The following is a 12615-nucleotide window of genomic DNA, read 5'->3' on the forward strand; positions in this document are numbered from 1 at the left end:
CAAATGACCTACCTATTGTTCAATTTAGGTAGCTCATTCAAGGGCAGGAGCTATTTTTCAGTTTAGTTTGTTAATCTGAGTTTACTGTTTCAATGAAATCATACTTCTGCTACTGCCATTGCACTGTTGCCTGGTTGCATTTGAAAAAGGTTATAAAGGCTCAAAATATGCAAATACATATTACAAAGGAATAAACAATAGCACAAGAATGTACTGAACTCATAAAACTGAAACCTATACAAAGCCTCTCTAAAAGCCATGGTCCTGGTTGCAATTAGTGTTAAAGGACAAGTAAGAATTTCCTATTTCTGCATTAAATGCTATTACATTTCCCATTTGAAGATACAATGTTGTAACAATGGTGAAACTAATAGGCTAGACAGCCTGCCATTGCATGCAGCATTTCAATATCATCTTTGTTTTGTTTTTAACAAATACTTTGTAAATACACAATTTCTGGATAACTTCAAAGCTTTTGAATTGTATATCAACCTCAGCAACTGAAGATGAAGTCTTGAACAGCATCACGCCGCACGCACACACAAACAACCAAACAATCAATCTGTCAAAAACATCTATAATCTATAATCAAAACAGTCACACAAGGGAAGGCATCCTCATTATATTCTTCTTTCCTTCGCTTCTGACTTTTTTCAAGTAATAAAATACACTAAATCCAAATTCAAGACAAGGAGCCTGGCTGTTGTGACAAGTTAAATGACTGCGGGCTACGTTAGGCTGCCAGTCTGCAGGCAGCACACGTAGCTTCTGTGTGCTGCTCTTTATTCTTGTAGCATCATCTAGCCTACCACATTCTCTTTAGAGGTTAAATTGAAACGGATTGTGTTGTTCAATATTTTATTGACAGCAGCTATAATGACACCAAGGATAATTATTTTACCAGATTTTTTTTTTTGTAGGTACGTCTACTCCTGTAGAGAATTAGTTTTGCATAAATTACACTGTAGAATATTTAATCAGTGCCCCCACAGGGAACCTGTGTGGCTGATTGCTAAGAAGAGCAGTGAGACAGAGAAACTGAGCCTCCAAGTGAACATTAGTATAACTACAGCATAAACTAGATACTCTATCTTCTGGATTCAGCTCTTAGACATATTACAGTAGCGCTATCATTTGTTAGAGAAATTGAGCAATGCCTTTTTGTTTTGTGTATTTTTTGTTTAAGTGTTACCTTATGTGGTTTATTAGAGCTCACTAAGGTGCAAAAAGGAAGACAGTGTTTGACAGATGGGAAAATAATGCTGTCAAAGTCAGGTACAGCAGCAACACTGAGCACCTTCCCTGAGATAGTAAGAATGGTCAGCTGTGTGATGGTTTTGCAATATGAGCAACACCTGTTCTGTTGGTACAACAACCTTATTTAGTCTGAGATGTAGCATTTTATTCTCAAGGTCATCAGTTGATTTTCTAGAAAGCAGTTATTGGGGGCAGTGGATATTTAGAGTAGTACAGTACTATGACACTGTTTTCTTCTGGACTTCTGGAAAATTTTAATCTGCTTATAATTTAAGCAGCAAAGGGATCACCATGGTCTGCAGAAAACCTCACAAAGATGACATGACCATGGTGTTAGGTGCTGCATGTCGATACCAACACAAACAAAACAAGGATCATACTAAGATCATGCAAGACCAAGAATTACGCAAGTATGAAACTTGAATTCGTTATTTTTTAAATCTCTAAGTTTAAATCTTGCAAATTCCTTGAGGGATCATGTTGCCCCTGTACCGGTAATGGAAATTAATAAAGAATTATACTGTGGAAAATAGCTGTGCACCAACTGTATCAAAGTGTGTGGTCAAATTTGAAGTTATTCATTTGGCACTGTGGTGGCAGCATCTTAGTAAAATTACTGACATGAAAAGGGTTCAAAATATGCAAATACATATTTTTTATCAACATAAAGCTGGAGAAGGATACAAGATGATTTCCAAAAATTTGAATAGCCCAAATTCAACTATTGATTCTATTATCAAGAAGTACAAGACTCACGGTACTGTCACAACGCTCCCTCGGCCTGGAAGAAAGAAGGTTCTTTCACCAAGAACAAGTAGAAGAATTGTGAGGAAGGTTAATAACAATCTGAGATTGATTGCCAAAGACATTCAAAGTGAATTGTTTGCAAGTGTCACTGGGGTTTCCATTTCAATCATAGGTCGAGTATTGCATGGTGAAGGTCAAAACGGTCACAGGCCAAGGAAAAAGCCACAAGGACAATTGCTTAAAATTTGTAAAACAGCATTTGAATGATGGACATGAATTCTGGTCAAAGGTTTTGTGGAGTGATGAAACAAAAACCGAGCTATTTGGTTATGCAGATAGTCGTTACGTTTGGAGAAAGTCTGGCGAGGTGTACAAAGAAAAAACACCATACCTGCTGTCAAGTATGGGGCTGTTTTTCCTCTAATGGCACAGGAAATTAGTTCCAATACATGGTAAAAAGGATTCCATAGCACACCAAAAGATATTGGTCAATCATCTGCTACAAACTCTCCGCTACAAAACTTGTTTTAAAGTAGGGCTGCAACAAAGGGTACATTTTGACCTTTGAAGGCCTGGAATACATGAAGGTTCAAACCTTCAATGGTACTAATTTGCATAATTTATTGGTGATGTCACCATAGGTACTTGTTTATATTTGATTGAAAATCCTACTTTACAGGATATCCATATAAATGGAATTAAATATTCACATGGTTTAAAAATATGTTATATAGAACAGTAATCATGTTTTTATAAATTTAAATAAAAATACAATTACATTTATTTACACGTAATTGAGCATGACTGTGATCTATACAGTAAGCTTGCATTGCAGCAACACCAATTGTAGCGGACAAAGCTTTATTTAACAATCACCGTTCCAAGCAGGTTGTGTGTCACATTTTACTTATAGTAAAAATATTAATAATACTAATAATAATATGACCTTATGCTTTTCACCACACCAAACCAGGACTGACTGTTGCGTTGTTCAAGCCAACCTGTGGTGGCAAAAGTGTGATAAAGTGGGGAGGAATCTCCTTTAACACAAGAATGCCTTTGGTGCAGATTGAGGTCAAGCTTACGGCTCAGCAATACATTGACAGCCCTTGAGGCAACAGTTTTCCTGTTCCTGAAAGCCAATCTGGAAGAATTGACTTTCCAGGACAATTCAAGACCACATAGTGCTAGGATTACAATTGCACAACTTCAGGAAAACAATGTCAAGGTCTTGCCGTGGCCAGCTTTCTCTCCTGACCTGAGTCCAACAGAACATGTGTGGGACCAGATCACCAGTGCCATCCACAAGATACAACCGCGACCAGCCAACCTTCGACAGCTGGCTGCAGCTGCACAGGAAGAGTGGCGGAACATCCCACAGAAGTCTATCCAGAGGCTGATCAGGTCTACGCGTCAACGCTGCCAGTATTGTGTTAATGCTCAGGGAGGTCATACCTGATACTAACTTTGTAATGTTTTCATTTTGCCAGTCACATTTCATACTGAAAACTTTTTTTTTGATCTGTATTTTTGTCCACATTTTCTGTGATCTTGTTCAATACCTGTTTAAAGTATTTGATTAAATCCATTAGGCCCGAGTCTTTTGTGCATCAGTAGATTAGCCCTGTGAATACCAATACCAGAACAGCTCATAGCATCTAGTTTATCTAGACTAGAGCCACCTGGGAATCTGCTTTCCTTTATAACCTGGAGCTATTAGAAGACTGCCCTCTATAACTGCTCCCAGCCAAAAAACATTGACTTAAAGGTGCTTTTTTTCAGGACAGAAGATGTCTATTTCTAATTTAAAATAAATGTATTATGCATTTATAATATTTAAATATGGTTAGCCTATGCCACTGTTAATGAAGAAAATATTATTGGGTATATTTACCTACAAGAGTGACCATCAAGACAGTTACTGAATTATCAGAATCAAATACAACTTAATTTAGTCTGTGCTCACATTGGGTTCATTCCAAACGGACTAGTTCAGCTCCTTTCCTCTTTATACTCTACAGCTCAGTCAGCAACCTATACAAAAATGACCATGCTGGCCCTTGGCTTTAGGATTTGTTTTTCTCCATTTGAGGTATACAATAATTTTTTTTTTTTTTTAAACAAATTCGTTTTTTTTTACCCATTCACATCCTGCATTCTTATTTAGCAAAGTTTTACTGTAAAGAGCTACCCAAAGAAAAAACAAATTTCTCCTGTGGTTCTTTTTGAGCTCCTTCGTGGTTTGGTTTGATTTGATTCACCTCAAATAATTCACTCAGTTATTCAAATAATGTGACAATACACAATGCAGGACTTCAAGCATTGTTTTAATGTTGGCTGCTGTCAACCTGCACTAATTAGTACATTCTGAGCACATTCAGTCCTTATGTTCCTCTTTTAGGTCATCAAGTCACTGCATCCCTAGGAAAAGGAGTTTCACATGTAGGCTCTAAGAACATGCAGTAGTGACTTGATGGGACCTGTATGACCTATCAAACAGCCAGGTATTTTATTTTATTTTTTCCCTAATGGTACATTGCTTTTTTCCCCAAATTAAATTCAACTGTAATCTATAATACATTCATTAGAAAACTGCATGGCTGAAATTTATTGATCTAAATGTTTTTTAATCACCAAATGGCATGTTCTCTGGTATTTTGCATATTTAGACAAAAATAAACTACAAAAGGCTTAACTGTTAGATGTTTGATTTTTATACAGGTCTCAAATTTGAAATACCGTAACTGTTTAGATCAATTGAGTAGACAACTTCATACAGGGCCTTTTTCTTTTTGAACACAAAATACTGAAAGTACATGACTTAACCTTTAAACACTTGAGTTCGTCATTGCAACATCAGTGAACACAATACAGTACTTTTACTTTCTGAAGAAATCAAATGCTTCTTGACATTGTATCAATCATATCGAACACCCACTTTGCCTGACTTGTACCCTATTCACACAAATTACATTTGATCAACACATGGTTATGAATGACAACCGTGACCAACACAACAAACCTGCATTATTCAGGTACTGCAGTGTGAATCGGATACGAGTTACAGCAAGTCAGAAAAACACAATCTTGTGCTGCAGGATTCAGTTTTCTGTAACCAAGTTCAGTACCCCACATACTTGTAAAATTGTGCCAAGAAAGCACATTGTAACAGGGAAGAAAATTAAAAGTCCTGTATTGCTAAGGAATACTGAAGGCAGAAGTTTGACAGTCCAGGTGTTTGCAAGAACCACCTCAGGTTTGTATAAAACAAGTGGTACTCTAGAAGCGGAAGTAGGTATTAGGAGCATTCCAAAATTAACATTGAAAACAATAAGCCCTGATTATGTAGTAGTCCAAGTGACAACTGTGTGAAGTTCTAGAGGACTTCTCAGAATGGGAGAACTTTTCACTGTGAAGGACAATGTACTACAGTCAATATTAAATTTAATTAATTTCCTTAGCTTTGTCCAAACATGTACACATTACTTGGTATTCTTTCTCTGCTGCTAATAACTAATACACTTATTTGACAAAGTACACTAATGTGGACCACCTCTGACAAGCAACCAGATTGTATGATGTGACCTCTCAAACTCAAAACCATTATTTTTGTTATACCCAGTGGCTGAACAAACAATTTTGGCACAGGTACCATTTCAATTCCTCTGTAAGTTCGTTCTGAGGATAAATTGTACCAGTACTATGAAGTAAACTTGCTGATATGATTGTTTAGTTTAGATCCTGAGGTTTGAGCACTTGCAAAAGCAGGAAGGAGGCTGCAGATAACACCCAGTGGGACTAATTAGTGCTTACTGTAAAAAGCATGAAAATGTATTCCTTTCATTTGTTAAAAACGAATACTGGAAGATGGCTTTCTACATTAGATTTGTATACTTGAGTGTTTAAAGCTAAAACTTGTACTGTTTCTAGTTTTAAGTAGTTCCCTAATCCCTACTGTAGCACCAATTTAACAGGACAGCTCCTTGAATACATTTCTTTGCATGAGTGAAAACCAATAGGAAGACATCCTTTCCATAATATGGCTACACTGATATACCACCAGTGTGCAGTTAAATCCTTTGCAGTGCTTGACAGGTCTGCTAATACTTAATGAAGACAGCTATTGGTACATATTTTCTGGCTGTACGTAGACATCTAACCTGCCGAGTGTCATTTTGTACGATGCTTAACAGGCACATGGACTAGATGCATCACTCTTAAATCCTGTCCACATACATTAATGTTTTACCACACAACCACCTTCCCCAGGAAGCAGACAAACTGTACAATACTGCAGTTCCCTGAATTTTAGTCACCTCTTTTCACAGGCAGTGGAGTATCACAACAGATGCTGGAAAGATCTATAAACCCACAATGAATATGAAATGCTAGCTTCAGTTATAAAATGTGTACCTATAGACACCTAGTGGCTACACATAAGGAGGACAACCTAACAACTTTAAAATGTTACCAGTTTTTTAAACGGTGCAATAACCAAGGGTTGTATATTCATATTTACCTCATAACACTATCATCAAACTGAATCAAATGTCTGTCCCTGTTCATTTCCCGAGTCACTGGTCTGGAGTTTTTTTAATAAAAAAAACACTTGAGACAGAGACAGGAAACATATACATGTAGTCAGTTGGCCACTTTGCAATGATACTGTCAAAAACAACATTATAAGTGATGCACAAGAGGATTTCTGGGTGTGCAACCACCCCGCTGTGTCCTAATCTGGTATGAACATTGAAGTAAAATGAATTTTAACTGGACATCGATAACTAAATTTCATCATCACTCACACATTCAGCAGTGTTGAGAGAACCTTGCATGATCTCTGAGTAACGAGGCGGGTAGTGTCCCCACCCAAATACACACCCAAAAAAGTATAACAGTATACAGACAAGTATTTTCCAATTGTTTTTTTTCAGTTTATTCGATAAACAAAAACATCTTCAGAGATAAGGCATTCCCAGAATATCCGGTCTCACTGCAAAATAAAAAAAAATAATTATAAAATTAGTCTCCTCAGTCATTGACTCCATTATATTTTTTAAATACATTCATGAGCTTCAATACAAATTGTGAAATAATGATTTCATTGAAACTTAACAGGCTCAGAATCTACCTAAGCTGAAACACTACGCAATAACATTGACATGTTTCTTTAAGTATTAACACAGTAAGATTGTCAATACTACGTCAGTCCCGAAGCACATTTCAAACATGAAAACTAAAATCCAAGCAACTTCAGCCAATTACATTAAACAGGAGGCAAGAGAATGTGGGTAGTATTTTAAAATATTAAAAGCAGATTTCATAGTTTAGTTAAGATTGACAGTTTTCTGCAATACAATCTTAGTCAAAGTGGGAGTTAATATAACATGTACATTAAAGCTTTATCAATTTATCATGCAGGTAATTCAATATAGTACAGTACATGAAATCAAACAATTAACATATACAGTACAATGCTAAAGAACAGTTGTGCATCACCTAGTGCTGAGACAAACACGTGATTTTCATGTTCGGACATTCGCTCAATTTACATATTTGTTTTTCAAAAACTAATAAAAGCCATTATATTGCTTTGAACGCAGGTAGAGAGTACGCAGCAGATGCAGGGGGTGTGGCCAAGGATGCCAAATAGCAGTTCAAGTTAAGTGTTTTGTTTATTTCCCAAATAAACAGTACATAAAGTTGACAATGCATTTAATTTATTTTTTCATTCCTTGCCATTTCTTCATAGTAAACAGTGGCCATCGACAGGTTTTCATGAAGTAATAACAGGAGGTTTACTTGTGCCTTTTTGTAGCTGAACAAGCAAACAAACCGAAATGTAACTTTAAACTCTCACAATAAAACAAACACAATAAAACAAATGTGGAAATGGTGTTGTAAAGTAAAGGGGAAAAAAACCTCACCGTTTTGTTCTCATTTATTACATTCCATATAACAAAGTCACAACAAAATATAACAGTCTACGTAAAAATCACTGCACAACATTTTTAGGAAGTTGGTTATTGTTTGAGAGAGGCATTTCAGAATGACATGCTTGATTTTTTTCTGGCTCGTTCTAAAGCAGCACAAAGCATTTTTGTCCCAGATGGCTTTCCATAGAGAACTATGTGTCCATGCACAATCTGGTTTGTTTACTTTTTGCTGTCTAAATCTTTTGAATAGAGGCTCAAGAGCTGCTGTGTGTGTGTGTGTGTGTGTGTATATATATATATATATATATATATATATATATATATATATATATACACACACACACACACACAGTACATTACATCTCACATGGAGCTCTTTCATTTGCCATTCTTTGAAACCGTTACACAAATTCTGGAGACAGTAAATAAGTGAAAAGTATTTTTTGTCATTTGTAGTGAGTACGAACATCACATTTTTGTATCCGAATACACGTCAAAAATAGTTTGAACATTTGTTCCAGCACTAGAATCAGTACACAGGCCATAAAAGGTGAAAGTTAACGTTAAGTTTCTGGCCACCAAACTAAAATGTCAAATTGAGTAATTATGGAGTTAAAGGTTTAATTTTTTTTTTTTTTTAAATTGGCATAGATTGTAGAAAACCAGCTTCCACATTTTCCCCCCTAACATAACTTTGCTAAGTAAATCGTAACAGAAATAAAAGCGTAGTAAAGAACATAAGTCGGTAGGTGGATCATGCAAAGCATTAAGCAGTTGGTATGTAAAACGGCTTGGATTTCAAAATACAGGTGAACTTATAAATGGCACACCATGCTAATTTTTCAATACCTGTTTAAGAAACTTCACTTCTGAAAATCCATGAAAAGCAAAAACAAAAAAGCAAAATAAATATTGATGTGTGAAAACAAAATGGGGCCTAAGTACTATTTGGAGGGTCTTCGTGCTAGGGTCACATCTTAAAGACTATGTTTTTATCTGTCATATTAAAAGTACACAAAGCAGTAGAATCAACACCTCATACCCAATGTACACAGGTAAGTTGGTAAATAAGGAAGGCACCCGCCATTCATCAAACTAGTTGTTATATAGGAAAATAGGGGAAATTTAAATACTTAAAGGCACCAGATTACAAAAGCATTAGGTAAGTGGTCCTAATATTACAACCCTCAGGCCACATGGGGTCCTTCCTTGCTTATTGGTTGCAAATCCCTCCAGTTTGCCAGAGCACCAGCATATCTAACCAGCTTGCAAATCAGAAGCACTACACTGAAGGTAGTTTCAGTGGCATTTGTAAAAGGTAAGTAAGAAACAAATTTCTTACTGGTGATTACAATATCATCTTGTGGCCACGGCAATTCTGCAATTGCCAATTTGACCCAGCAAATATTTTTAATGAGGACCACTTGCAGTAGAGACTAATTCAGACTAGTAAAGTGTAACAGGAAGTTAGAAATTGCCAAGTAAGCACAAACTATTACCATCATTAGGGGGTTATTAAATCCACACCCTAGGCTATGTGCCCAAAGAGCTACAGGACTCCTACATGGAAATTACATTTACCTTCTATGGTCCAGAAGAAAATGGAAAAAGAAAAAAATAGGAAAGATGAAAGCTGATTAAAGCAATTGCAGAATTATGGAAAAATAAGTGAATGAAGAAAGACACCCTTACAATACAAATGTACTTTACTCTAGCACTGCCCATCTGACCTAAACTGACTTCCCCAGGGAATGTGGAGAAAGCCAAAGAGCATTGAATTTAGGAGGAAAACAAGCATTATCAAACTCACATATTAAAAAAGTAACTTTTTAATTCGCCAATTATAAATTTAGCAGTATATTGCAAAAGCAAAACCTTACATCAACCTTAACACTGCCTTTTCCAGAAGTGTTAAAACTGGGTATAAGTAGTCATGACAAGCTAAACCGTTAAAAATAATCACATTACCTTTTTCCCAGCACCAACATTGGCCTTAGCTGTACCCCGAACTTTCTTCATTCTGTTCTTTCGTTCCTTGCGCTGCTTTCTTGAACTCTTCTTCTTCTCATACAGACCATGCTGTTAAAGAAAGGAAAAGGTCAATAAATGCAAAAACACAAACAGAATCTGCAGACCTGAATACATATCTATTTCTACTTACTAACATTTGCCAGTTACAGCCAACTTACTTTACTACCAAAGAACATATTCTGGCAATATAACTACAGTCAATTACCAAAAGCATAACTGCAACATATAGGGAACAGATTAGTGCAAGTATTTCTGCAGCACACAAAACACAGTAAAAGAAAAATAACTTACTCTAGCCAGTCTGTGTTTGGGTTCATTCTTCTTTGCATAGTCTAAGGAATCGTAAACCATAGCAAAGCCTGTTGTCTTGCCACCACCAAACTGAGTTCTGAAGCCAAACACAAAAACTACATCTGGGGTGGTTTTGTACATTTTCGCCAGCTTCTCCCTGATTTCTGTCTTGGGAACAGTTGCCTTACCGGGATGCAGAACATCGACAACCTGGGTAAAACAAATATAAAAAACATTATTTACTTACCATATGTTCAAATTCAAAATATTACACCCAACAAAACCAACTGCCTTCCATTGGCACCTAACTCAACGTTTTTTTCCCAATAGTTGCGACTCCATTTCCCTAGTTCTCAGTTTAAAGCCTACAGTTTAACAGACAAAATACTCAAAGTTTAAAGAGGGAAACTTACCATTTGCTTTCTCTGAAGCAAACGGTTTGTCATAAACTTCCTGGTTCTGACAGTTACTGTGTCGTTCTGAAAAGCAAAATAAACATTATTCAAACAAAATAGAAATGCTTTTAATGTATGTTTTTTTGTGTTTGTTTGTTTTGCAATCCATCAATTGCATAACACTCTGACCAGGTAACTGCCATGGCATTGCGATCTTGATGTGGTCATGTTAGGGATAAAGTTACAATGAGGGTTAATGATTTTGTACTAGTCGAATTAACAATCCAGAAATACGTTTACATTACTAATTGGTCAGGCACACCTAAACGAATAGGTTTTTGTAACAGCCATAAGGAAAACAATATTGACTTTTTACATTTAAATTACTTAATATACAAACTGATGCACATAGTTTGCTGAAAATGACCCTAAGCAAAATATAATATGCAAGCAGAAGACACTTTTCTGACTTTACACATGCCATTTTAAAATACCGGTATTGTTGGTTAATGGCAATTGGACCTTACATATGATACAAAACTAACAACACACCTTACAGTGCAGTTGTGTCTCCCATTTTCAGAGCTTAGTGGCAAAACCAACATTTACGCTGATGTATTAAAGTTTTTGTAAGGGCGTGACCACAACATACACCGACATGTAAAACAGACTTAAGGAACACTTTCTCCACCTTCTTGCGATTAATACAACTAACCCCAAATGTTACATGAGACATAGGCCAAAGGCTTCGATTAGGGGACTCGGGAATAAATACGTGTTTTATGTATTACATATATGCAATTTTATTAAATACACTGGTATCCAGTTAAATAATAATGTGTATAAAATAAAAATACTATAATTTGTGCACGATGTTGTAGATAAACGATGGATTTTCATCAGATTTCAATGGTGCTTAACTCACCATCCTGACAGTAGCCTCCCCTTAGCGATTTAGAAAAGAAAGAAGGACCCTAAAGCGGTCCAACCATATGCCTGTACGAAGACCGAGTGGGTAGTCTAAACAAATTGCCTGATTGAAATTGACTTGGAAAATGCTGTAACAAACAATCAACACATTATTATTATTATTATTATTATTATTATTATTATTATTATTATTATTATTATTATTGCCTGCATTTGTGTAGTCCTTAGTGTAATTTTAAATGCTAGATTTTCATTAAATTTACAAAATACATTTCATAATAGAGGCACAACGTATTGCTTGATGTTGACTGCTTAATTATTTTCTTCGTTGGTATGCAATGTTTGGAGTAATAAGCACGTATCGTTTGCAAATATATACAAACAAGGTCCGTCTTGTAAAGATGTAATACTTTACAAGGCAAACATAGCACTAACTTTGTATTTTTGTTAGTTCTGACTACAATAAAACTAAAAGTAGGGATACCATTATATGGCCGTGAAATGTTTTTTTGAACTGATACTATTTACGAGTTGTCTATATGTTCTATGTCACTCTGTAAACCTAACTAGCAAAATCGTTCTATTACATCAAGCAGTAGGGTGTGATACATATATTTCCAGGCTTTGCATCGTCCAGGGACCAAGCAGTCAATAACTTCTAAAGATAACATTTTAAAGGCAAACTTTTTTAAAGTTCAGAGATCCAGTGATGTTTACCAAAAACACCTGACTTTGTTTATTTGTATGTTAAAACATCAAAATGCACATGCCATATTGAAAAAGTTAAAATACTATAATTAGATTATAGAACCATAATATCACCTTACTGTTTTTTGGACAATTGCTGAGATGCTACATCGTCGTACTTTGAGTATGTCATAATTATGAAAAGAAACCAATATCAGCAATACAAGTAAATAGATTTGATAATTATAATGCACCGCGTCTAACAATCAAGAGAAATCTTGTACTGGACACACACAGCGCTGTTCATTTTATTCCAGTTACCACCAGATGGCAGCGTTCAA

General features: G+C 35.8%; 1 protein-coding gene across 3 annotated transcripts; it reads right to left on the reverse strand.

Annotated features, from left to right (window-relative positions):
* Nucleotides 1-6914: 6914 nt before the first annotated feature.
* rps24 (ribosomal protein S24) lies at nt 6915-11628 on the reverse strand. 3 transcript variants are annotated; one of them, XM_041261088.1, is made up of 7 exons: nt 11583-11628; nt 10676-10741; nt 10263-10472; nt 9909-10019; nt 9522-9524; nt 8790-8809; nt 6915-6997 (listed from the first exon to the last, which is right to left on the reverse strand). In XM_041261088.1, the coding sequence occupies exons 1-6, from the start codon at nt 11583-11585 to the stop codon at nt 8804-8806; spliced, it is 399 nt and encodes a 132-aa protein (XP_041117022.1). In that variant the 5' UTR covers nt 11586-11628; the 3' UTR covers nt 6915-6997; nt 8790-8803. The 3 variants fall into 3 exon arrangements, with proteins under 3 accessions (XP_041117022.1, XP_041117023.1, XP_041117024.1); XM_041261089.1 differs by lacking the exon at nt 9522-9524; XM_041261090.1 differs by lacking the exons at nt 8790-8809; nt 9522-9524.
* Between the last annotated feature and the right edge of the window lie 987 nt (nt 11629-12615).

The sequence above is a fragment of the Polyodon spathula genome, chromosome 10 (genome assembly GCF_017654505.1).
Source record: "Polyodon spathula isolate WHYD16114869_AA chromosome 10, ASM1765450v1, whole genome shotgun sequence".
Lineage (NCBI taxonomy): Eukaryota > Metazoa > Chordata > Actinopteri > Acipenseriformes > Polyodontidae > Polyodon > Polyodon spathula.